Source organism: Pseudonaja textilis, chromosome Z, assembly GCF_049901715.1.
Source record: "Pseudonaja textilis isolate UNSWEBS1 chromosome Z, rPseTex1.2, whole genome shotgun sequence".
In the NCBI taxonomy this organism is placed as follows: Eukaryota; Metazoa; Chordata; class Lepidosauria; order Squamata; family Elapidae; genus Pseudonaja; species Pseudonaja textilis.
The window spans coordinates 1,221,643-1,246,565 of record NC_142008.1 but is presented as its reverse complement, the minus strand read 5'-3'; the positions used below and the strand labels follow the sequence as shown (position 1 = coordinate 1,246,565).

Genomic DNA, 24,923 nt, shown 5'->3' with positions numbered 1-24,923 from the left:
CTCCTGGGGATTGGCCCAGTCACCCATCTTGTTCTCATGCCAAAGGTGAGACTAGAACTCCCTGTCTCCTGGGGATTGGCCCAGTCACCCATCTTGTTCTCATGCCAAAGGTGAGACTAGAACTCCTGTCTCCTGGGGATTGGCCCAGTCACCCATCTTGTTCTCATGCCAAAGGTGAGACTAGAACTCCTGTCTCCTGGGGATTGGCCCAGTCACCCATCTTGTTCTCATGCCAAAGGTGAGACTAGAACTCCCTGTCTCCTGGGGATTGGCCCAGTCACCCATCTTGTTCTCACGCCAAAGGTGAGACTAGAACTCCCTGTCTCCTGGGGATTGGCCCAGTCACCCATCTTGTTCTCACGCCAAAGGTGAGACTAGAACTCCCTGTCTCCTGGGGATTGGCCCAGTCACCCATCTTGTTCTCATCCAAAGGTGAGACTAGAACTCCCTGTCTCCTGGGGATTGGCCCAGTCACCCATCTTGTTCTCATGCCAAAGTGAGACTAGAACTCCTGTCTCCTGGGATTGGCCCAGTCACCCATCTTGTTCTCATGCCAAAGGTGAGACTAGAACTCCCTGTCTCCTGGGGATTGGCCCAGTCACCCATCTTGTTCTCATGCCAAAGGTGAGACTAGAACTCACTGTCTCCTGGGGATTGGCCCAGTCACCCATCTTGTTCTCATGCCAAAGGTGAGACTAGAACTCACTGTCTCCTGGGGATTGGCCCAGTCACCCATCTTGTTCTCATGCCAAAGGTGAGACTAGAACTCCGTGTCTCCTGGGGATTGGCCCAGTCACCCATCTTGTTCTCATGCCAAAGGTGAGACTAGAACTCACTGTCTCCTGGGGATTGGCCCAGTCACCCATCTTGTTCTCATGCCAAAGGTGAGACTAGAACTCACTGTCTCCTGTCTCCGGGATTGGCCCAGTCACCCATCTTGTTCTCATGCCAAAGGTGAGACTAGAACTCGCTGTCTCCTGGGGATTGGCCCAGTCACCCATCTTGTTCTCATGCCTAAAGTGAGACTAGAACTCCCTGTCTCCTGGGGATTGGCCCAGTCACCCATCTTGTTCTCATGCCAAAGGTGAGACTAGAACTCACTGTCTCCTGGGGATTGGCCCAGTCACCCATCTTGTTCTCATGCCAAAGGTGAGACTAGAACTCCTGTCTCCTGGGGATTGGCCCAGTCACCCATCTTGTTCTCATGCCAAAGGTGAGACTAGAACTCCCTGTCTCCTGGGGATTGGCCCAGTCACCCATCTTGTTTTCATGCCTAAAGTGAGACTAGAACTCGCTGTCTCCTGGGGATTGGCCCAGTCACCCATCTTGTTCTCATGCCAAAGGTGAGACTAGAACTCCCTGTCTCCTGGGGATTGGCCCAGTCACCCATCTTGTTCTCATGCCAAAGGTGAGACTAGAACTCACTGTCTCCTGGGGTCACCTTAAAGTCACCCAGCCAATTTTCATGCCAAATGTGAAACTAGAAATCACCGTCTCCTGGTGATGGGCCCATAGTAACTCAGAGGGCTTTCATGCCTAAGGCGGGACTAGAACTCACCATCACCTGGTTTTTCGTCCTGCACCTCCACCAAAGTGCCTCATTGATATCATTGTTTGGGGGACACAGTTTTTTCTCTGGGCTGCTATTCGACACTTCGCAATTCTAACTGCGCAAGATTATTTATGGTCTCCTACTCTGAGGTTACACCTTGGCATCCACCCGCAACCCTCGTGAATGGAAAAGAAAAATGGAGGGGACCGTAATCTACACCAACCACTTTCCGTGGGCCTGCCAGGTGCAACACCTGTTTCTTTGTCCTCCAGTTTCCCATCTGAACAAAACGGTTTTTGATTGGCCCTGCTTTGTCTCCGTCTCCACCTCTTGCCAAAGTGTCAAATTGTGCCGGAAGGACCTTCGAAAATTCAGTGTGGAAACCCCCTGGCCATCCACCAGCGAGTGGACAACTTGCCTATCGGGGCATAAAAGGAGACAGCCTGGTTCCCGAGGACCACATCGGCCGTGGCCCTCCTTAGTCGAAGAACCAAGGATGGAAGGGAACGTTTGGAAGGCCTTGCTGGTGATTGGGGCTCTTTCCCTCGGTGGGACCTCCTCACTTCCACACAAACCGCTGACTTACGACAAGGCCGTGGAGCTTGGAGTGTCCATCTACAATAGCAAAGCCGGGGAAGACTCCCGCTTCCGTCTCCTGGAGGCTGTTCCTCAGCCGGAGTGGGTAGGTTCTCCCTTGCTCAGGTCCATCCTGGACTTGATCCCATCCCGCTTAGAGCCTTTGAAAGGGGAGACCCATCCCTTGTGGGGAGGGGTCTGGAGAAGTAACCGAAAAAGGGAGGACCGCCCATCGGCTGTAGGCCTCCATGGCAGAAGAACCAAGGATGGGAGGCTGTTTCTGGAAGATGTTGACCGGGTGGTTGGGGGCTCTTTCCATCGGTGGGACCTCCTCACTTCCACACAAACCATTGACCCATGACGAGGCTGTGGGCCTTGCCGCGGCCACCTACGATAGCAAAGCAGGGGAAGACAGTGTATAATGGCTTCTGGAGGCCCTTGGTGAGTCTGATCGGGTAGGGACTCCTCCGTTGAGGTCCACCGTGGGCTTGTTTTGTAGAGAAGGTCCGTCCCTGATGAGCGGCAGTTCCGAGACCGCCAGTAAGTTAGTCGGAAAAGCGGGGGATCCATCCATCTTGTTCTCCAAGCATGGAGGTCTTGAAGAGCCTTCATCCATGGTCATTCAGGATGATGGGCACGGGATCCAAAACCTGCTCTGTAGCCACATTCTGGTGGCTCCGTCTAGAGTCATTCAACGTAGTTCCGAAGTAACGTGGGAGGAAGGTCAGGTGGCCTCCAGATTAAGTCCCTCCTGGACTGTGTCTTGTTTCAGGATCCCAGTTCTGAAAGCAACCAGGTGCTGAACTTCACCATGAAGGAGACAGTGTGTCCGGTGGAAGACGTATGTTCCTTGGACGAATGTGACTTCCGAGAAGACGGGGTGAGTGATGGATGCCAACCTGGACCGGCAATGTTTTGAGGGCGTGGGACATCTGTAGGATCTTCTGGGCAGAGATGAAAATGGATCCCATCCTTGCTGGGTTGAAGAAAAAGCATATCTGAGGCTGCCTCTTTCTCGTCTATCTTTGTCTTGGGTGTCTTCTCCGTTCTACAACTCAATACTTAGGCCCAATGCCGTGGAAAGAGAAGCGACCCCGATCCATGGAGATTGAGGTAGATCTTGCCTAATGAAGGACGTGGTTGAAGCAACCACAGGGGCTGATCCAAGATTTCTCCATGGCAAAGCAGGCGGTGGCATCTGTGGAACGAATTTTGGGAGATGGCTTGATTCCTTCCATGTTTTCTTTCCTCTACCCAGGTGGTCAGGCAATGCAGAGGCTACTACTTCTTTGAGGAGAGACCCCCGGTGGTTGTAATCATCTGTGTCACTGTGGCTGGACTGGAGAAGGAGGAGAGAGCAGAAGAGGAGGAGGAGGAGAAGGAAGAAGGGAAGGAAGCAGAGGAGAAGGAGGAGGAGGAGGAGAAGGTAAGAACTCCGTGTGATCCACGGGGCCTCCTGCCATGAGCTCAAAACCTAGAAGGGGGTTGAACCTTTGGCAAGGCAAAGGAGACCCCGTGTCTCAGTTGAGGCCCTACATTGGCCGCATCTTTTAGATAGGAGATTCCACCTCAATGGCACCTCCCAAGGTTTGGCTCCTCCTGAACCAGCAACCTGTCCAGGGTTGAGACAGGGTGGAAAAATAGGAATTTGTAGCTCAGAACTGAATGGTCAGATCCTTGGTGCTCTCTGAGCTGGGTAGTTTTCTTGCAGACATTTCATGACCCAACTAGTGAATGTCATCAGTGCTAGAAGGGAGTGGGAATTGAGGAGAGGAGGAGCAGAAGAGGGAAGAGGAGGAGGAGGAGGAGGAGGAGGAGGAGGAGAACGATGACTATGGTGGAGTCCTTGGTGCTCTCTGAGCTGAATGGTTTCCTTGCAGACGTTTCATGAGCCAAATAGGGAATATTATCAGTGCTAGAAGGGAGTGGGTTGGAGGAGGAGGAAGGGGAGGAAGAAGGGGAGGAGGAGGAGAGGAAAAAGAAGAGGAGGAGGAGAAGGACAAGAAGAAAAAGGAGAAGGAAGAGAAAGAGAAAGAAGAGGAGGAGAAGGGAGGATAAGGAAAAGGAGGTAAGAAGGTGGTTTGATGGATAGGACTTTGCTCTGATGAGCTCTAAACCTATAAGGAGAGTTGAGCCATTTTCAAAGGAGAGGAGACCACTTATATGGTATCTCCCAAGCGTTGGTTCCATCTTGTTGGAAGTGAATGACAACAACTTGGATCGGTGAAAACACAGAGATTTTATTTTGTTAAGCTGTTTGCAAAGAGCGGGCAATCTCAGCTGACTTCAACATGAAGTTTGAGCCAAGAACCACACCTTAAGATTTCAATACATTACATTTTATAGTTCTTCTATCCCGACGCACCCCCCCCCGCCCCTCCTACATCGACCCAGTGACCGAGCATGGTTAATCCAGGACGTTTTATGGAGACCACTTCATCTCCTTTGATACCTCCCAATGACCTCCCATCACATCTTATCTTACTTGGCATTAAACAATGTTCCTTCAGCCTGTTCCTTCTTTCTAACGGTCCGAGAACAAAGAAATATCTATTCCTAACACCACACTTATTACATATGAATGTTACATTCAGCACTTCTTTCTAACAACATGCACCTCTAACGTATTCACCTGGGCAAAGTAAAAGTCTGGTAAACTTAAGCAGATGCTTTGAAAGACAAAATCTAGCTTCAGTTGATTAAAGAAAGTTAGGGCAATGGTTTATCTCTTCTCCTGTTGTCCTTGATACAGGAGGATGTCTATAGAGCAACTGTCTACCTAATGCTATAACATACTATTCTCGTCATCTACATTTTATTTTTGAATTTTCTTATTTCTAACAATCTGAAGCTTGTCCGCTGTTGAGACCCCCTGGAATCATTTCTAGAAAGCCGTAGGGATTTCTTTTCCTGCTCCGCAGGGCTGGTCTGTTTCTCTCCGTTTTGAGGCTTCAGACTTTTGGAGGGGGAGGTCTTCTCCAGGGGGCCGGGAGAAGGTCACGGAGGACAACCTCCCGATCCCAGGTGCTGCAGGGATGGGGTGAGAGGAGAACGGCAGGTTTGGCTTTGCAAGGCCGCACAAAAGTATTTCCCCCTTTCAGTTTCCGAAGCGGAAAGGTTACACTTTTGAGCTAAACTCGCACCCATCATCTCCTGTGCCTCAGAAAGGGGCAGAGCCTCCTTTCCGCAGCCCCCTCCTCTGCCCTGCACGCTATTTTAAAAATTTAAAACCCAAGGCACGTTTGTTACAGTCGTGATGTGAGAAACGCAGGTTAAACATGGCGCTGCCGACAAGGGTAGCGGGCTGCAGGGAGGAGATTCTGCCCACTTCTGGAGCGTGGGAGGTGATGGGTGCGAGTTTAGCTCAAAAGTTTAACCTTTCAGCTTCACGTCCAGTCCTGCCAAAGACTTGAAAGCCACCTGGGTGACTTTGGGCCAATCGCCAGAAGACGGAATTCCCACCTGAGCACAAACGGTGGCTGGTGAGCTTGGGGGAGTCACCAGGAGACGGTGAGTTCTAGTTCTGACTTAGGTATGAAAGCCAGTTGGGTAAATTTGGGCCAATCACCAGGAGACGGTGAGTTCTAGTCCCAACTAGCACAAAAGCCGGCTGGGTGTTTTTGGGCCAACCACCAGGAGGCGGGGAGTTCTAGACCATTTGTAATCCTGTTCACGACCCATTTAGGCCGCAAAGAGTAGAAAAGAAAAGGAGAAAGAATTTGATTCTAAAATCTAGATATAATATAGCAGAGGAAGCAGAGTTGGGAATAAGGCAAAATAAAATATTGAGCCAGGAAGCCGAAACAGAAAAGGGATGGACGGCCCACAGGCTACGTGTTGGGGACCAAGCCCTGACCACATACAGCAGAGGTCTCCAAACTTGGCAACTTTAAGACTTGTGGACTACAACTCCCAGAATTCTCCAGCCAACAGGCTGGAGAATTCTGGGAGTTGAAGTCCACAAGTCTTAAAGCTGCACAAGTTTGGGGACCTCTGACAAAGAGTGGGATTAAACTTTCTTAACAACCTGTTCTGTGGGCATGGCCTAATATGTGGGTGTAGCTTGGTGGCCATGTGACTGTCTGGGCGTGGCTCGTATGTAAATATTATAAGTATTTATGTAAATATAGAATTTTATATTTTAAAAAGAGCAACTTTTACCCAGAATCAGGCAAAGCAGGCAGGCAGATTGAGTTGCTCTCAGAATCACAGATTCACTCAGAAATCTACCTTTCTGCAATCTGCTGCCCGAGTCTGCACTGAAAAATAGAAGCTTCAGTCCTCAGGAAAGTTCAGCTCTGCTTTTAGATTAGCTAGAAAGCAAGAAATCCAACGATTTCCTGCTTTCCAGTTAATTAAAGCTCCCAGCATAGCAGAACAGCTGATGGTCAGGGGGAGAGAAAAGGAAAAATAGTAACTTACCAAATGCAAGCAAGTTGGGTGATGCGCATGCCAGTTAAGGAGTGAGTAGACAGGGAAGCGGGGGAGGGGCCAGCCAGGGGCACGATTTGCTGGTTCTCTGAACTGCGTAGAACCGTAACAACCGGTTCCATAGAACCGGTCCGAACCAGTAGTATCCCACCCCTAACCCTGACGTACATGGTCCTTCTCTTCCTCTCTAGGGTCATCCCAGGCGGGTCAAGAGATTCAAGAATTTTTTCAAGAAGATCAAGACAGGCATTAAGAAAGTTATCAAGAAAACCAAAGAGGCCTTCGCTTCCCATTTCCGCTGGTAGTAACGGATGGGGATCCAGAAGGGCCCCCACCCCAGAAGAACTTCCGATGGGACAAGATAAGGATTCTCCCTTTTTCCTCTTCTTAAAACTACGCTGAAGAACTGACCCAATTCGGTCCGGCTGGATGATTAAATCAGAATTTCCCTGGCTTGGTTGTACGTTTTCCCTGCGTTTTTGCAGCGCAATTGATCGACCCACAAAATCATAACCCTGAGGCGATCTCGGAGAACCCAAACCCAGGAGGTAGTCCTTGACTTACGGCCATTCATTTAGTGACCGTTCCAAGTTACGTTGGCCCGAAAAAAAATGTGATTTATGATCCTCTTTTCACATTTGCGCATCTCCTGCAGTCACATGTATCGATTGGCTCAACTTACAACGATCCACTCAAAGTTACAACGCTGTTGAAAAAAAGGACCAGTTTTCACTCTTACAACCGTTGTAGCCTTCCCAAGGTCACGTGATCAAAATTCAGACGCTTGGCGGCTGACTCATATTTATGCCGGTCGCAGTGTCCTGGGGGTGGGTCAGTGATCCCCTTTGGCGATTTCCTGACCAGCGAAGTCAGTGGGGGAAGCCAGATTCGCTTAACAACCATGTGACTAACTGAACAACCACAGTGATTCACTTAACAAAGGTCGTAAAGTGGGGCAAAGCTGACTTAACAATGATTTGGTTTAGGAAGAGAAACGTTGGGCTCAGTTGAAGTTGTAAGTCAAGGACTACCTGCAATATTCCTCTCTTTTCTTCTTCCCTTTTCTGCTTTTTTCTGCTTAAATGTTTTGCAGAGCTTTTCCCCTTTTTTCCCAAGTGAGCTCTCTTGATAAATTAAATAAGAGGAAGACAACTGTTTTAATTTCTTAATCTGTGAATCCAGAACTCCTGAAAATTTCCCAGTTCTTTAAGCAAACATGAGGCCAGGAACAAGGAGGTACTGTCCGTAGCTTCTCACTGGTGGTTTTCCGAATCTCCTCTAACCAAATGATTCACTGATTTGTTTTCTGATTACGGTTCCATCAAGCCACTGTTGAATCTTAGCCAACGCCTTGATGGAGTTTCTCCTTCTGTTTGTTCGCTTTAATCCTTTAATGCAGCCACCTGTTAATGCAGGCACCTGTTTTGCAACAGGGACTCTGGGCAAGCTTCCAGTTTAAAACTTTATCAAACTAACAATCATCACAAGGCATACCAAGGACAACAACAGCCACAATAATACAGTAGCACTCAACTCGGGACCTCACTTTTGTACATGTTATTTAACCTGCCTTTATTGTTTTTGGAAATAACACAAGGCAGCAAATATAGCTAATATTTTTTTCTCTTCCTATTTCCTCCATGACTACATCCTTGGGAGGGAGGTTGAGGATAGCCCAAAAGAGCTTTCAGTTAACTTTCGTGCCCAAGGTGGAACTAGGTGGAACTCAACGTCTCCTGGTGATTGAGCCAAGTCACCCAACCGGCTTCTGTGCCTAAGGTGGGACTAGAACTCCCCGGCTCCTGGTGATTGGCCCAAAGTCTCCCAGTTACCTTTTGTGCCTAAGGCAGGACTAGAACTCCCAGTCTCCTGATGATTGGCCCAAAGTCACCCAGTTGGCTTTTGTGCCTAAGGCAGGACTAGAACTCCCTGTCTCCTGATGATTGGCCCAAAGTCACCCAGCTGGCTGTCATGCCTAAGGCGGGACTAGAACTCACCATCTCCTGATGATTGGCCCAAAGTCACCCAGCTGGCTTTCGTGCCTAAGGCGGGACTAGAACTCCCTGTCTCCTGGTGATTGGCCCAAAGTCACCCAGCTGGCTTTTGTGCCTAAGGCGGGTCTAGAACTCCCCGTCTCCTGGTGATTGGCCCAAAGTCACCCAGTTGGCTTTCATGTCAAATTCGTGACTAGAACTCACCATCTCCTGGTTTTTAGGCCAGCACCGTTCTACCCTAAAGTGGCATATATTTTTCTCTCTCGTGCTACTTAAGACTTCCTCCCTTTCGTAACTTGAAAAACACGACTCCTTTCCAAGGGTCCCTGCGCGGGACATATGATTTCCTTTATCTGTTGTTTTATGGTTTCCGCGGCCACCCGTGGCACGAGGAGGGAGATGCGCCAGGATGAAGACGACCCACCATGGCCAACAATCCCCCAGCTAAACAATCCATCCCCATCATCAAACCCCACCGACAGCCGCGTTCACCCCACAGCCTGGAGGGAGGAGGAGAAGTAGCCAGAAAGGCAGAACCTGCCGAGAGTCTAACAGGGTGGGGGGTTGGGGGCTGAGTTCAGGTGCTGCCCCAGAGAAGACAATGGGTTTTGAGTCACGGCTTGACCAAAGAGATCTCTTAGATCTAGTGGGGCGAGCAGGAACCAAAGGAGAAAGGCAGCCCCCCCCTATAGACTGACCCTATGCCACGTAGGGGATCCCAGGGGACAAACAGCCCCCTGAATTACTGGTTCAACATTCTGGTTCCCCACTGTGAATCTGGGGCTTTGTGGGCCACCAATAACAGAAGAACACAGTGGAAAGGGACCTTGGAGGTCTTCTAGTCCAGCCCCCCGCTGAAGCAGGAGACTGTTACAGAAGAACACGGTGGGGAGGTCTTCTAGTCCAGAGGTATCAATCTCGGTTTCATTGAGGGCCACATCGGGGTTGTGTTTGACCTCAAGGGAGGGCCGGGGAGGGCATGGCTGGTGGGGGGGGCATGGCCAACTCGCCATTCACTCGTTGAGGCTCCGTTTTCGGCCATGATGGCTTCCTGCAGCCCTCCGTCAGCCAAAACGGAGCCCAGGGAGGCGACCCGCCAGGGATCCATTTTTGGCTTCAACAGCCTTCCCGGCCTCCGTTTTCACCGGCAGAAGAACTGCAGGAGGCTGTCGTGGCTGAAAACAGAGCCTGGGAGGGCCGTGCGTGGTCCTCCCAAGCTCCGTTTCCGTTGGCAGAGTCACCCCGCGGCCCAGCCCTTCGCTGTTTCCAGGGCAGCCCCGCAGGCCAGATCTAAGCACGCCATGGGCCGGAGGTTGCGGGAGGTCGGACTATTCCGGTCCGACCTCCAGCTCAAGCAGGAAATATTTTAGAATAACAGAGCCAGCGTAGCCCTTGTTGCGAGTCTGCTAACAGCCAGCACCACTCAAGGAGAGTTGGATTTAGTCTGCTTGTGACTACCGAGGGATTCTAGGATCTGGACCGATGCCCCTCTTCACTCCAGCCCCAGATTCTTCTACATGGGCGTCTCGCTAAGATAACCCAGAAGTAAGCTTCACCCCAAAGAAGGCTTGTCTTAATTATGCTCGGAGAAGACATGGCAATCAGTTCAAAAAAACAAAACCAAAACCTGGACCCCTCTTTAAAAACCCCACAACCTGAAGCTCCACAAGTCTAAAAGTTGCCATTATTGAGAATGGCTGCTCTACAGATTTCAGAAAGCTCCCAGGGGAGAATTCAAACTGGAAAGCTCTCAATGGCGGGGAAAATTAATAATAATAATAATAATAATAATAATAATAATAATAATAATAATAATAATAATAATAATAATAATAATAATAATAAATCAGACTGCAAAAAGACTGCAAAAAGGCTGGAGGGATAGGAGCATACAACGACAGCGAGAGACAAAGAAGCAACACAACCACCATTGCGGTCGGTTGTACCAGGCAAATCTGGAAAGTACCAAAGAGAGAATATTATTGAAGGTTTCCTGCTGTGAGGTTACACCTTGGCATCCATCCCTGAGCCTCGTGAATGGGGGGAAAAAATGGAGGGGATTGTAATCGATCACTCTGCATGGGGCTGCACCTGTTCCTTTATATGCCAGTTGCCCACCTGGACAAAGTCCCTGGCTGGGCCCCCTTCCTTGCGGATCCCCCTCCCCAGAGGAGTACACAGGAAGGACCTCAGAAAATTCAGAAGGCTGACGACCTGCATATCAGGACATAAAAGGAGGAGACAGTGGTCCTTATGACCACATCGGCCGTGGACCTCCGTCGGAGGAGAAAGCAAGGATGGAAGGGAACTTCTGGAAGACCTGGGTGGTGGTTGGAACTCTTTCGTTCTTGGGGGCCTCCTCACTACCCCATGCTAAACCCTTGACCTACAAGGAGGTTGTGGCCCTTGCCATCTACAATAGCCGATCAGGAGAAGACTGTGTATACCGGCTTCTGGGGGCTTCTGCTGAGCCTCAGTGGGTAGGTACTCTTCAGTTGAGGTCCACTGCGGGCTTGTTTAGAAGACCCATCCCTGATGAGCGGGAGTTCTGAGATGGCTGGTGAGCTGGTGAAAAAAGGGGGATCCATCCATCCTGTTCTCCTAGCATGGAGATCTTGAAGAGACTTCATCCACATCAGGATGGTGGGTATGGAAGCCAGAACTTCTGGGAGCCCTCATGAGCTCTTCTCTGTAGCCAACGTTTGTTGGCACCGTCATGAGTCATCCAGAAAGAATTCCAATGGAACAGGGGAGAAGGTGCAGGTGGCCTTCAAACTAACGAACCACCTTCTTGTTTCAGGATCCCATTTCTGAAAGCTATCAAGAGCTGAACTTCACCATCAAGGAAACCATGTGTCTCTTGGAAGATGTGGTTTTCTTTGATGAATGTGACTTCAAGGAAGGAGGGGTGAGTGACGGGTGCCAGCGAAGGGGTGGGCGGTCTATTGCGAGGGTCTCCAACCTTAGCAAGGAATTGGCTGAGGGATTCTGGAAGTTGAAGTCCACCAGTCTTAAAGCTGCTAAGGTTGGAGACCCCTGATCTACGGTAGATGGAGGCACGGCCACATGGCTGAGGCGATGATCAGGGGCTACCAAGATTTCTCCCTTAGGAAATCAGATTGTAGCCAGCAAGTAAGGTAGCTTGAATCTCTCTCTTTTTTCTGCAGGGTCCAAACTGAGTTGGTTACCAGGTCCAGAGGTTGAGTTTTCCAAGTTTTCAGACTTGTGTCACAGCCTATCTTCATAAAAATTCTCCCCTTCTCTCTCCACATTCCACCTTCAGTAGAGAGAGAAGTTCCTTGCGGGTGGGTTCCGGCAGGAGTCCAAAAACTCGAAAGACTACAATGTCTGGTTCTGTTGACGGATTGGATCCAGCAATATTATATTGGGACATCTAGATCTGCTTTTCATTCATGCATTTTTCTCCTCTGCAGGTGGTCAGGCAATGTACTGGCTGCTACTTTTTTGATGAGAGGCCCCCGGTGGTTGCACTCACCTGTGTAGTTTTGGCTGGAATGGAGGAGGAGAAAGGAGAAGAAGTGGAAGAGGGGAAGGAAGAGGAGAACCAGGCCAAGAACGAGGAGAAAGAGGAGGAGGAGGAGGAGGAGAAGGTAAGAACTCCGTGTGATCCACGGGGCCTCCTGCCATGAGCTCAAAACCTAGAAGGGGGGTTGAACTTTTGGCAAGGCAAAGGAGACCCCGTGTCTCAGTTGAGGCCCTACATTGGCCGCATCTTTAAGACAGGAGATTCCACCTCAATGGCATCTCCCAAGGTTTGGCTCCTCCTGGACCAGCAACCTGTCCAGGGTTGGGACAGGGTGGAAACATAATTAAGTAAACCATAGACATTTGTAGCTCAGAGCTGAACTGACAGGTCCTTGGTGCTCTCCAAACATGGTAGTTTTCTTGGAGACATTTCATGACCCAACTAGGGAATGTCATCAGGGCTAAAAAGGAGGAGGGTTTGAAGAGGAGTGGGAGGAGGAGGAGGTGGAGGACTGTGGGGTCTTTGGTGATCTCTGAGCTTGGTGGATTTCTGTCAGACATTTCATGACTCAAATAGGGAACATCACCAATGCTAGAAGGGAGGGGGGGTTTGAAGGGAGGAGAAAGAGGAGGAGGAGGAGGAGGACAATGACTATGCGGTCTTTGGTGCTCTCTGAGCTTGGTGGTTTTCTTGCAGACGTCTCATGACCCAACTAAGGAATATCATCAGTGCTGGAAGGGAATGGGGTTTGCAGAGAGGATGGAGGAGGAAGAGGTGAAGGAGGAGGTTAAAAGACGGTGGGATTTCTGCGGCCTCCTGTGATGACCTCCCAACCTAGAAGGAGGTTTCATGCCACACGTTTTAGAGAGGAAATTCCACTTATAGGTCTCTCTCAAGCTTTGGGTCCTCTTGAACCAGTGACCTGCCCACTGTTGGGACATGCTGAAAAATAAAATTAAGTCATTTCTGGAAAGCCCTAAGAATTTCTCTTCCTGTTTCCTGCAGAGAGTCCTCTTAAGGTTCACAGTTTTGAGCATTTTAGACTTTGAAGATGGAGGTCTTCTTGAAAGGGGAAGGAGAAGCACATTGAGGAAATAATTGGATTAAAGGTGCTTTTTTTTAGGGGTCGCGTGGGGAAAGCCAGACTGATTTGCAAGATTGGGCAAACATATTTTTTCTGCTTCCTGCATTCCAATTTCTGAAACTGAAAGTTTCGGGTTTGAGCTTAAATCGTATCCATCATGTCCCAGAAATGGGCAGAATTTCCTTCCCCACAACACCCTTCTCAAAAAAAAATGCCATTTTTCATCTGTGCTTCTCACGTCGGTAACATAACATAGGGGGGCGTGCGTAAGCGCACCAACGTGCCTACGGTCCCTGTCCTATTGTTTCTTTTATTTTTCTTTTATTTTTCTTATATGCACCCATTTCATGTATTCATAACTATATATACACTTATACTTGTTATCTTGCAAACAATTGACAAATCAAATAAATAAAAATAAATAAATAAAATATTCTCCAAAGCACCATAAGGCAAGAAAAGAAACAATGGAAGCAACCTAGAACTAAAGAGAAATGTTCCCTTTTTAAGAAGAGACTGGCTGGACGGCCACTTGTCTGGAATTATATAAAGTCTCCTGCTTCAGCCGAGGGTTGGACTAGAATAGATAAATAGAAGAATAAGAGTTGGAAGGAACCTCAGAGGTCTTCCAGTCCAGGCCCCCCCACCCCCCCAGCTCAATGCTCTGTACCTTCAGACAAATTGTTATCCCGTGTCTTTTTGAAAGCTACTGAATAACTAATAATAATAACTTATTATTATTATTATGAATAACTAATAAGCCACCCACCCCCCCCCGAGTCCTTTTTCTTCTCTAGACTGGCCAGACCCAAATCCTGCAGCTGTTCTTCCTATGTTTTAGTCTCGAGGCCTTGGATCGTCTTCGTTGCTCTTCTTTGCAATTTTCCCCCAAAGTCTCCACATCTTTTCTGTAACCTGGAGATACATTCCAGGTGTGTCCTTACCTATAAAATAGTACCAAACCTTCATGTGATTTTGATTCTATGCCTCTGTTTATATAACCCAGGATTGTATTCGCATTTTTGGCTGCTGCCACACGCGGCTGGCTCGTATTTAAGGGATCGTCCAGTCGGACTCTAAAGTTCCTTTTTTTGTGTGCCAGGTTTCTCCTAATCTCCTGTACCTTCGGTTTTGCCTGCCTAAGTGCATTTCTCACAGTTGTTTTTCTCCACATTAAATGTCACGTTGTTGGGTGGGGCCCATTGTTTAAGTCTGTCAAGATCTTTTTTGGATCCTAAGCTTGTCTTCTGGGGGGTTGGCTGCTCCTGCCAGTTTAATATGACCTGCAAATTTGATGAGTTCCCCTTCTATTCCCTCATCCAAGTCAGTTATCAGCAGGGGTGGGATTCAAAATTTTTAACAACCGGTTATGTGGGCGGGGCTTAGGTGGTGGGTGTGGCTTGGTGGTCATGTGACTGGGTGGGCATGGCTTGGTGGTCATGTTACTGGTTGGGAGTGGCCAACTCAACATCACCCACATCGAGGCACGCATCTCCTCGCCTGTCCTCTCGTGACTGTGGGGATGCTGCAACAGTCGTAAGTGTGAAAAATGGTCATAAGTCACTTTTTTCAGTGCCATTGTAACTTTGAATGGTCCCTCCACACAAGCAAAGTACCAGCAAAGGAGGGGGAAAAAACTCCAGAGAAGTTCCTGAGACAGGAAGTCTAGTCCTGCCAAGAATGTAATAAGGGTTAACGGAGAGGCAGTTTCTGTAAGCAACACCAGAATGTTTCCTTCCTGCCTTCCTTACAGGATTAGCCCAGTAATTTCTTCTAACAACTGGTTCTCTGAACTGCTTAGAATGTTAACAAACGGTTCTAGCAAATAGGTGCAAACTGGTAGAATCCCACCCCTGGTTATCAGGATATTGAAGAGTCCTGGGCCTAAGACGGAGCCTTGTGGCACCCCACTGCTTACTTCCCTCCATGTAGAAGTAGTACCGTTAAGGACTACTTGTTGAGTACGGTTTGTCAGTCAGCTACCTTCCATCAGGTGGTGATGCTGCCTATCACAGGTTTTTCCAGCTTACCCAGAAATTGTTTGTGGTCTACTGTGTCGAACGCCTTACCGAAGTCTAAGTCTATTACGTCCATAGCATTTCTGCTAATTTAGTCCCTTTATCAAAGAATTAAACATGGCATAATTTATTTTTAACAAACCTGTGTTGGCTACTAGTTATGACTTTATTTGGTGAGCGCGAGACCCTCCTTAGGCAGGAAAGCTGGCTGGTGAATTACCAGGAGACGGGGAGTTCTAGTCCTGCCTTCAGCCTGATAGGCATTTGGGTGACTTTGTGCCAATCACTATCCTCCATTTTCCCAGCTTACCCAAAAATTGGTTGTGGGCTACTGTGTCGAACGCCTTACTGGAGTCTAAGTATATTACGTCCGCAGGATTTCGCTGGTCTACTAATTTAGTCCCTTTGTCATAGAATGAAATAAGATTGGTTTGGTGTGATCTGTTTTACAAATATGTGCTGGCTACTAGTTATGACTATTTGTTTCTAGATGTTCACAGGTCTGTTTTTCGATTATTTTTCCCCCCAGTATCTTCCCAGGTATGGATGTTAGGCTGATTGTTCTGTAGTTTCCCCATTTTTTGAAGACGGGAACCACACCCGCCCTTTTCCAATCCTCAGGTAATTCCCCAGTGCGCTGAGAGTTTTGGAGGACAAGTACATAGTCCCGTTGAGGCCCACCTGTTGATTCCAAGATCTCCAAGGCCCCTTCCAACTCTGTAATTCCGTACAGGTAGTCCTCGATTTACAACAGTTCATTTAGTGACCAAAGTGAAACGGCACTGAAAAAGCTGACTGAGGACCGTTTTCCACAGGGATGACCATTGCAGCCTCCCCGGGGTCACGTGATTAAAATCCAGTTGTTTGGCAACTGGCTTGTATTTATGATGGTCGCAGAGTCCCGGTTGCAGCGTCCCCTTTTGCGACCTTCCGACCAGCAAAGTCCATGGGGTTCACTTAACAACCAGGCTACTCGTCTATCAACCGCAGCGATTTACTTTTCCGCTTTGGCAGGAAGCGTCATCCAATGGGGACGAATAAAATGTCCCCCTTCGCCACAGAAATATCGGGGTCGTAAGCCGAGGACTATTCCGAACGTGTCTTGTTTTTCGTCCCGACTGTTGGGGAACCAACCCTGACCAAAGACGGCCTTTCTCTTCCCCTCCAGGATCGGCCCGAACGGGTGAAGAGGTTCCTCGGGGTTTTCAGAAAGCCGGAGAAAGACATTCGGAAGCTGTCCAAGGAAAAGGAGGCGGTTAGCGGACCCTCAACCTCTTGAGAAAGATTCCGAAGGATCCCCCATCCGGTGGGCAGGAGCGGGAATCTCCACGGAAAAGGGGGACGGTCTTTCCCCAATTTCCCCCTCTTAGACCTACATCAGATCCGAGATTTGTGTAAATTCAGATTTGTCATGGAATTAAAGTCTGAATCAAGGTTGGGAAGGCTAAGACTGCCGCACGCAGAAGAAACGCGTTTAGGGGAAATAGCGGAGAAATTGCAAAAAATGGGGTTTTTAAAGGCAGCCTTTGTTTTAGTAACAAGTTAATAAATGATGAAACGAGGCAGAGCAAGGCTGATTCTTGCAAAATACGGTTCCTATCAAGAGGGAAATGAGCTTTTACGACACTTGTGGGAATTCCTTCCTGATTCCTCTGGGTGAAATTTGGGGTTTATAGTTTATTTTCCAACCTAGTCTTCCTTTATCTCCCTTGTATTTCCTTTTTTATATTTAATCTCCGTTGGAGGTTCACTTTTCTTGTCCTTCCTTCTTTCCTTTTCTCCTCCTCCGCTCAAATTCCGGTTTTGATTCTCATTCTGATTTATTTTTAATTGGATTTGTTTTAACTTTAACTCTTATTTTTATTAAATGGATTCTGAGGAGAATTTCCCCTCGGTTGCGAGTCCAGGCAGTCCTTAGCATCTCTCACTGGGCGAAATACGGAGAAAACAACTAATTCACAGGTAGTTCTCGACTTACAACCATAATTTCCATCGCTAAGAGAGTTTTGCCCTGTTTGATGGCCTTCCTTGCCACCGTTGTTAAGCGAATCATCACTGTAGTTACACAGTTGTTAAATGAATCCGGCTTCCTGCCTGTCAGGTGATCACAAAAGGGGATCACGTGACTCCGAGACATTGCGACTGTCATAAATATGAACCAGTTGTCAAGCACCTGAATTTTGTTCACGTAACTACGGGGATGGTGCAATGTTCATAAGCGTGAAAATGACCCTCTTTGCTTCAGGGCCGTGGTGACTTCGAACGGTCATGAAATCAACGGTCATAAATCGAGGACTGCCTGTATTGACTTGTTTTATGTCGGAACCCAGGTGTGCTAAAAATGGTCACTTCTCTAAGAAACAGGAAAGTGTGAACACCCAGAGCTTCTCCCTTTGGCCCGAGGTGATCTAATCAATAGACTGATTGATTAATCTGTTTTTGGGATTATCTTCCCTGAAGCCCTTGGTGAATCTTAGCCAAGACCTGGACGGAGTTTCTCTTGGGGGTGTCTCACTTTAATCCTTTAATATCCGACCCGAAGGCCAACCTGGTGTTTCTGGGCCAGTCCTTCTCCCTCAGCCCAGCCCACCTCACAGGGCTGTTGTTGTGGGGGAGATGGGGGGGGAGGAGGAAAGAGCATCAGCCGCCTTGAACGATTTACAAAAACCGCGGAGGGGAAACAAGGAAGCCCACAGAAAAGGCAGCCGAGGGCCTGGGACGCGGTTTCAAGAGTTCCCTTTTTGGCCTTTCCAGACTCTGCTCGGCCCTAACCAGGTGCTGCTCCCAGGTGCACTTCCCGGCCCAGCCGACCTGAGTTGTGACTTCCCTGTTTTGTGGGGACTTTCCTCCCCCCCGCCCGAAGTTCAGGTGACTCAGCCCCTCCTCCTCCTCCTCCTCCTCCTCTCTGGAGTCCTTCGAAGGGCCTTAGGGCAATAAGAGGGGGCTAACCGATCCCCTTTAGGCCTTGCACAATCGGCCTCCTTTGCACAACTGTGCGGTACCCCACGTGACAATGCCTCGATTGCCAAGGCCGGGCCCTGAGGCCCCTTAATCGGGGGGGGGGAGGGGGGGAGACCTGATGGCGGGCAATTATATGGGCACTTCTCGACTTACAACTCTCTGAAGTTACAATGGCCCTGAAAAAGGGACTTCGGGCCGCTTTTCACACTTACAGCCCTTGGCAGAACCCCCATAATAGTCCTGTATTCAAAATTCAGCTGCTTGGCAACCGAATCGTATTTATGACGGTGGCATTGTCCTGGGGGGTCACGTGATGATCCCCTTTTGCGACCTTCTCACGAGGAAAGTCAGGATTGACTTCACAACCCCGTGACTGACTTAATAACTGCCGCCATTCACTTAACCGCTGGGGCAAGAATCGTCGTAAAAGGGAGGCAACACTCATGGCATCCTAGCCCTGGAAGGGACCTTGGAGGTCATCTAGTCCAACCCCCTGCTCAAGCAGGAGAATCGATACTATTCTGGACAAATACTTGTCTAATCCTTAAGAACATGGAATCCTACGACTGGATGGGACCTTGGAGGTCATCTAGTCCAACCCCCTGCTCAAGCAGGAGACCTATACCATTCTGGACCAAGGGCTGTCCAATCTCTTCATAGGGACCTTAGAGCAATGAATCTTCAGCCCATTTTCGGAAAGCTCCAGAGACGGAGCCCAAATCTTAAAATGGCCAATTTTAGAGTTTGCGTAGTGGGTTACCAAGGAAACCTTTCTCCTCCTCTTCCTCCTCCTCCTTCTCGGAATAACAGAGTTGGAAGGCACCCTGGAGGTCTTCTAGTCGACTCTCTTCAAGTTCTTCAGCCAGTTGGCGTTGAAGTCCACCGGTCTTCAAGCGGCCGAGGTGGGAGACCCCTGATCTGGTCGAATCCCTTGCTCAAGGACGGCCTCCTCCCCTCCCTCTCCTTCGCCCTCCCTTCCTCCCTTTCAAAGAGCACGTTCAGATGGGTTGACCACAACCCCCGCCCCCCGGCCCCTCCCCAAAGTCCCCCAGCCTGGAAATGCCCAAGATTGAGAAATCTTGATCTGGAAACCTGCCAGAAGAAATGTTAATGTGTAAGACAACGGAAAAATGTCCCCAGCGCTGCTTCTCTGGGCCCCCTTCTCCCCAAAGGGAGTGTCTCCTTTTCAGGAAGGACCTGGGAGAATTCGGTGGGGGAAAACCCCCTGGCCCCCTCCCAACGAGGAGAGGACCTGCCCACCAGGGCATAAAAGGAGACATCTTGGTGCCGGGAACCACATCGGCGGTGGAGCTCCGTAGCTGAAGGACCGAGGATGGAAGGGTTCTTCTGCAAGACCTTGCTGGTGGTTGCAGCTCTCGCCATCGGTGGGACCTCCTCACTGCCCCACAAACCCCTGACCTATGAGGAGGCCGTGGACCTTGCAGTGAGCACCTACAACGGCAAATCTGGGGAAGAGTCCCTGTACCGTCTCCTGGAGGCTGTTCCTCCACCCAAGTGGGTAGGTACTCCCTCCTGGGCTTCACCCTGACCCCTCTAGGGTAGAGTAGACCCTGTGGGACCCTGCCTTGAGTCACAGCTGAGAAAGAGAGACCCAGCCAGCCTCTCCTCCCAGCTTGGAGATCTTAAGGAGCCTTCATTTAGGGTCTACCTACCGTTCAGTCTGGGTCCATTGTAGATCTGAAAGCTAGAAATCTAGAATAACAGAGCTGGAACGGGACTTAAGAGGTCTTCTAGCCCAACCCCCTGGTCAAGCAGGAGATCCTGTCCTGTTCTGGACAAAAGGACATCCCATTTTTTCTTGAAGACTTCACCCATAACTTTTGAAGGCAAATAGTTCGGCCAATTAACTGTCAGGAAATTTCTCCCTGAGTTCTAGGTTGCTCTTCTCCTTGATTTGTTGTCTACTCAATTTGTTGCCCACTCACTCTTAAATGCCTCCAGTGTTGGAGAACCCATAACTTCTGGTGGCAAGTTGTTCCACTGGTTGATTGTTCTCACTGTCAGGAAGTTTCTCCTAAGTTCCAAGTTGCGTCTCTCCCTGATGAGTTTCCACCCGTTGCTTCTGGTCCTGCCCTCAGGGGCTTTGGAGAAGAGCTTGACTCCCTCTTCTTTGGGGCAGCCCCTGAGATACTGGAAGAGTGCTATCCTGTCTCCCCTGGTCCTTCTTTCTCTGGCGTAGACTCAATTCGTCCTGTTTGGACTTTCTGCAGAGTAGACCCTTCCCTCGTGGGAAGCTAGCTGAAAAAGTGGAATCAGTTCCACCTGGAAGACCTTCCTGATCCAACTAGGATCGATCAGGATGGTAGGCCTGGAATCCAGAACTTCTGGAACCTGCGTGGACTCTGCTCTGTAGCTATAGATCCCGGTGGCTCCTTGAGGGCTCCTTCCAAGGGACCGTGGGGGGACGTCCAAGCGGTCTCTAAACTAAGCCCCCGCTGGACCGTGTCTCGTTTCAGGATCCTCTTTCCGAAAGCAACCAAGAGCTGAACTTGACCATCAAGGAGACGGTGTGTCTGGTGGCCGAAGAACGGTCCTTGGAGGAATGCGACTTCCAGGACGACGGGGTGAGTGGCCGGAGGCAGGCTGGGTGGGAGGCCGGTCCACGGGGCTCCCACGGCGGAGATGGAACGGGAGTCTCCCTCTCGTTTCTCTTAGCCCGTGGATAGAGGAGGGGCCGGTAACAGAGCGAGAGTTGGAAGGGACCTGGGAGGCCTTCCAGTCTGACCCCTGCTTAAACCCTTTTCTCCTTCCCCTTCCCTTTCTCCTCCTCTTCCTCTCCTCCTCTCCCTCCTCCTCTCCCTCTGCCAAATAACAGAGTTGGAAGAGGCCTTGGAGGTCTTCTAGTCTGACCCCGCTCAACCCCCCCGCACCTCCTCCTCCTCTCCTCCTCCAAGTAACAGTGCTAAAGGGGACCTTGGAGGTCTTCTAGTCCGACCTCAAGCAGGAACCCTTTCTCTCCTTTCCCTTCCCTTCCCTTCCCCCTCCTCCTCTGCTACATAGCAGAGTTGGTAGGGACCTCAGAGGTCTTCTAGTCTGACCCTTGCTCAAGCGGGAAACCCTTTTCCCCTTCCCCTCGTCTTCCTCTCCTCCTCCTCCTCCTCCTCCTCCTCCTCCTCCTCCTCTGCTACATAGCTTGGAGTCGGAGCCGTTCTAGTCCCCCCCACGGCCTGAGCAGGAAATGCAAACGGCTCTCCAGCCCCTTCTTAAAAACCCCCCACTTTCCTCGGACGGAGGGGAGGCATCCGGGCATTATTAGGGACCGAGACGTTGACAAGCCCAAGCCGGCTCCCCCCTTAGAGGTTTCCACAGGGTGCCTTAAATATAATCCACCTAGTTGCACACCCGTCCCCAAAAAGGGACCGAGGACTGTTTTTCACCCTTGACGACCATCATAGCCTCCCTGAAAGTCACCTGATCAAAATCCAGTCTCTTGGCCACTGACTCGTATTTATGACGGTTGTGGCGTCCTGGGGGGGGGTGTCACGTGATCCCCTTTTGTAATGAGCAAAATCAATAGAGAAGCCCGATTCACTTAACGGCTGTGTTATAAACTGAACAAGTGCAGTGGTTCACTTAACAACGGTGGCAAGGAACATCGTAAAACGGCAATTTTGCTTGGGCAATTTTGGGATGAATTGTGGTCATAAGTTGAGGAACAGCGGTGCTTATGCCTGTTGCAGCCTCCCCATGGTCACGTGATCAAAATTCAGACCCTTGGCCACTGACTCAGACTTATGACGGTTTCAACATCCCAGGGTCATGTGATTTCGCTCTTTTGCGGACTTCTGACAAACCAGAAACCAGGGTCACTGAATAACCATGTACCTCCCATAACAACTGCAGGGATTCGCTTAACATGGTCGTAAAAGGGAGCAACGCTTTCTTAACCGGGGTCTTGCTTAGCAGCGAGAAAAGTCAGCCTTGAACCTGGTCAGACGTCGTGGGCTACCTGTACCTATGGAGACCTGGAGGCCAAACCATCTTAGCTTCCCTTAGGTCACAGAATCCTAGAATGACCGAGTTGGAAAGGACCTTGAAGGTCATCTAGTCCAACCCCATGCTCGAGAAGGACCGTCCTAGTAGGAGACGGTTGGAGCGAGGTCAGGGGCGAATCCGAGACTCCTCTTTGGGAAGGGAGATTGTGGTCTCCGTGGAACGAGATCTGGGCGCCTTCGTGGTTCTCACCGGGGGCTTCCGCTCCTCCACAGGCCGTCATGGGATGCACAGGCTACTTTTTCTTTGGCGAGTCGCCCCCAGTGCTGGTTCTCACCTGCGAGCCTCTCGGTGAAGACGAGGAGCAGAACCAGGAGGAGGAGGAGGAGGAGGAGAAGGAGGAAGACGAGAAGGTAAGAAGACGCCCTGTGGCTGGGGGTTTCCAGACCTAGAAGGACAGTTGAACCAGGGGTGGGATTCTGCCGGTTTGGACCGTTCAGGAGAACCGGATGTTAAGTTTTCACCTGGTTTACCAAAGTGGTATTTGAACCAACCGACCCGCTGGCTCCACCCACCCTCCCCGCCCCTCCCAGGAGTCCCCAGGTGGCCCATTTCGATGCGGGTAAGTGCAGGTCCGCATGGAGGCTCTGGGAGGGGGAAAAACGGGCCTTCTGGGAGTCCGGAAACGGGCCTGTTCCCTGCTTCCGGGGGGTCTCCAGAGCCCGGGGGAGGCTGTTTTCGCCCTCCCAGAGGCCTGAGGGAAGCCTCCGGACTCTGGGAAAGGCCAAAAAATGGCCCTCCCGGAAGTCCCGGTAGGCCACGCCCAGCATGGCCACGCCCACCCAGCAACCGGGCAGCAAACCGGTTGCTGGGATTTTGGAATCCCGCCCCTGGGTTGAACCATTTGCCAAATGGAGGAGACCCCACCTCCCTCGAGGTCATCCATCGGGCCCCTGTTTTGGAAGAGGAGATTGGCGTGGTATCTACCAAGCTTTGGTTCCACCTGAACCATCAACTAGCCCAGAGTTGAGACAAGCCAGAAAGAGAATGAAGTCATTTCTGGAAACAACAGGAGGGAATATTTGTAGCTCAGGGTTGAAGTGTGGGGGTGCCTGGGGGTCCCCGAGTTGGGTGGTTTTTGTGGGGACGTTTCATAAACCCCCTTCCTGCAGCCCCCCACTTCTGGGCAATTCCATTTTTAATCTGCATTTCTCAAATCGAGTATCCTTTGTTTTCAAACTCCAAAAACCGCATCCGATACACAGGTAGTCTTAGACTTACAATAATCAGGTGTGATTTTTTGCTTAGTGGCCATCCTCTTGACTTACAGCAGTTCTTTTAGTGACCAGTTACAACAGCCCTGAAAAAAAAAAGATTTATGTCCATATTGCAGCTCGTCCTCAACTTACAACAGTTCGTTTAGCGACCATTCAAAGTTGCAACGGCATTAATAAAAAGCGACTTAGGTCCCTTTTTCACACTTAACGACCATTGCAGAGCCTCAGGGTCATGTGAGTTACTTTCAGATGCTTGGCAGCCGACTCGTATTTATGACGGTCACAGTGTCCCGGGGTCAGGTGATCTGTTTTTATGACCTCCTGACGAGCCAAGTCAATGGGGAAACCCGGACTCACTTAACAGCCGGGTGACCAATTTAACAACTCCAGTGATTCGCTTAACGACAAAGGCAAGAAAGGTTGTAAAATGGGGCAAAGCTCACTCAACAAACAGAAATTTTGGGCTCGGTTTTAGTTGTAAGTTGGGGGCTACACGTAAAGCCTTCTGCTTTTAACTCTTAAATTAAGAATTAAATTCTTATATTAAGAATTAAATTAAGAATTAAAACCTTCTGCTTTTAATTCTTAAATTACGAATTAAACTCTGCCCGCTGCCCAGAAGTGGGGAGAACTTGCAAAGGGGGTAAAACAGACAGACGTACAACCGCACCCCCATTGTGTTGGATAGAAATGCCACAACCGCACCCTTTGTCAGGGTCCCAGAGCAGCAGGGAAGCAGAAAGAGGAAGGGGCTGCTGGATGGCCTCTGGGGGCTTCTCAACCTCCCCCCCCCCACCATCCTTCTCTTCCTCCCCAGGATCAGCCCAGGAGGGTCAAGAGATTCAAGAAATTCTTCAGGAAGCTGAAGAAGAGCGTGAAGAAACGTGTCAAGAAATTCTTCAAGAAGCCAAGGGTCATCGGGGTCTCCATCCCCTTCTAAGAGAGGGGCTCGGGAGGACCTCAGCCTCCGCACTCCGATCCCAGGAAAACCGGCAGAGAAAATGAGGCCGGCTGCTCCAGTCCGTCAAATCATTTCCGAATGGGATGCTCTGCCAATCAATCCATGAATAAATAAATATATACTCGCATGTGGTTGCTACTTTTGTGCTATCCTGCTTTTATGTTGAAAAGACTAACAGAATAAGAGAGTTGGAAGGGGCCTCAATGGCTTTCTAGTCTAACCTCCTGCTCAAACAGGGGGCCTTCACGGAATCATAGAGTAATAAAGTGGGGAGGGACCTTGGAGATCATCTAGTCCAACCCCCTGCTCATGCAGGAAACCCCTCTGTCATTTCAATTTTATGTCTGTCTGTCTGTCTACCTCTATCTATCTATCTATCTATCTATCTATCTATCTATCTATCTATCTATCTATCTATCATCTTTCTATCTATCTATCCACACACACACACACGCCTGTAATACATATATGCGGGAAACAGGCGTTCCTTCCTTGGCAGATCAACCAGGATTTTGAGAGTTGTCCTCTAGACCAGTGGTAGCTAACCTTTTAGGGCTCTTGTGCCAAAAATTGCACACACGCACACGTGCGCTAACATGCCAGCACCCAGGAGGCAATGTATGCCCCC

General features: G+C 49.7%; 3 protein-coding genes across 4 annotated transcripts in view; all 3 read left to right on the top strand.

Annotated features, from left to right (window-relative positions):
• LOC148123886 (lutzicidin-like) overlaps positions 1 to 7,263 on the top strand; it is a 7,730-nt gene extending 467 nt beyond the window's left edge. The window contains exons 1-4 of one of the 2 annotated variants that reach the window (XM_087916297.1): positions 1,675 to 2,234; positions 2,901 to 3,008; positions 3,387 to 3,554; positions 6,751 to 7,263. In XM_087916297.1, coding sequence (XP_087772423.1) covers positions 1,749 to 2,234; positions 2,901 to 3,008; positions 3,387 to 3,554; positions 6,751 to 6,864 — 876 coding nt within the window. In that variant the 5' untranslated portion in view covers positions 1,675 to 1,748 and the 3' untranslated portion in view covers positions 6,865 to 7,263. Of the gene's footprint in view, positions 1 to 1,674; positions 2,235 to 2,900; positions 3,009 to 3,386; positions 3,555 to 6,750 lie in introns of those variants that run through there. The other variant, XM_087916298.1, reaches the window with a different exon arrangement.
• A 3,587-nt stretch (positions 7,264 to 10,850) lies between these two features.
• Positions 10,851 to 16,421, top strand: LOC113452007 (cathelicidin-related peptide Oh-Cath-like). The gene is made up of 4 exons (XM_087917123.1): positions 10,851 to 11,033; positions 11,354 to 11,461; positions 11,988 to 12,164; positions 16,311 to 16,421. Exons 1-4 carry the CDS (start codon positions 10,851 to 10,853, stop codon positions 16,419 to 16,421), a joined length of 579 nt encoding a protein of 192 aa, XP_087773249.1.
• A 2,967-nt stretch (positions 16,422 to 19,388) lies between these two features.
• On the top strand, positions 19,389 to 24,422 carry LOC113453311 (cathelicidin-related peptide Pt_CRAMP2-like). The gene is made up of 4 exons (XM_087916299.1): positions 19,389 to 19,622; positions 20,581 to 20,688; positions 22,333 to 22,470; positions 24,152 to 24,422. Exons 1-4 carry the CDS (start codon positions 19,437 to 19,439, stop codon positions 24,272 to 24,274), a joined length of 555 nt encoding a protein of 184 aa, XP_087772425.1. The 5' UTR covers positions 19,389 to 19,436; the 3' UTR covers positions 24,275 to 24,422.
• The last annotated feature ends 501 nt before the right edge of the window (positions 24,423 to 24,923 follow it).

What these genes read in the sequence shown, in the direction of transcription:
- LOC113452007 (XM_087917123.1), top strand. Translation starts at nt 10,851, where the DNA reads ATGGAAGGGAACTTCTGGAAGACCTGGGTGGTGGTTGGAACTCTTTCG. An exon ending in CTTCTGCTGAGCCTCAGTGG is followed by an intron (nt 11,034 to 11,353) that starts GTAGGTACTCTT and finishes TTCTTGTTTCAG; the next exon opens with GATCCCATTTCTGAAAGCTA. An exon ending in AGGAGGAGGAGGAGGAGAAG is followed by an intron (nt 12,165 to 16,310) that starts GTAAGAACTCCG and finishes CTTCCCCTCCAG; the next exon opens with GATCGGCCCGAACGGGTGAA.
- LOC113453311 (XM_087916299.1), top strand. Translation starts at nt 19,437, where the DNA reads ATGGAAGGGTTCTTCTGCAAGACCTTGCTGGTGGTTGCAGCTCTCGCC. An exon ending in CTGTTCCTCCACCCAAGTGG is followed by an intron (nt 19,623 to 20,580) that starts GTAGGTACTCCC and finishes GTCTCGTTTCAG; the next exon opens with GATCCTCTTTCCGAAAGCAA. An exon ending in AGAAGGAGGAAGACGAGAAG is followed by an intron (nt 22,471 to 24,151) that starts GTAAGAAGACGC and finishes CTTCCTCCCCAG; the next exon opens with GATCAGCCCAGGAGGGTCAA.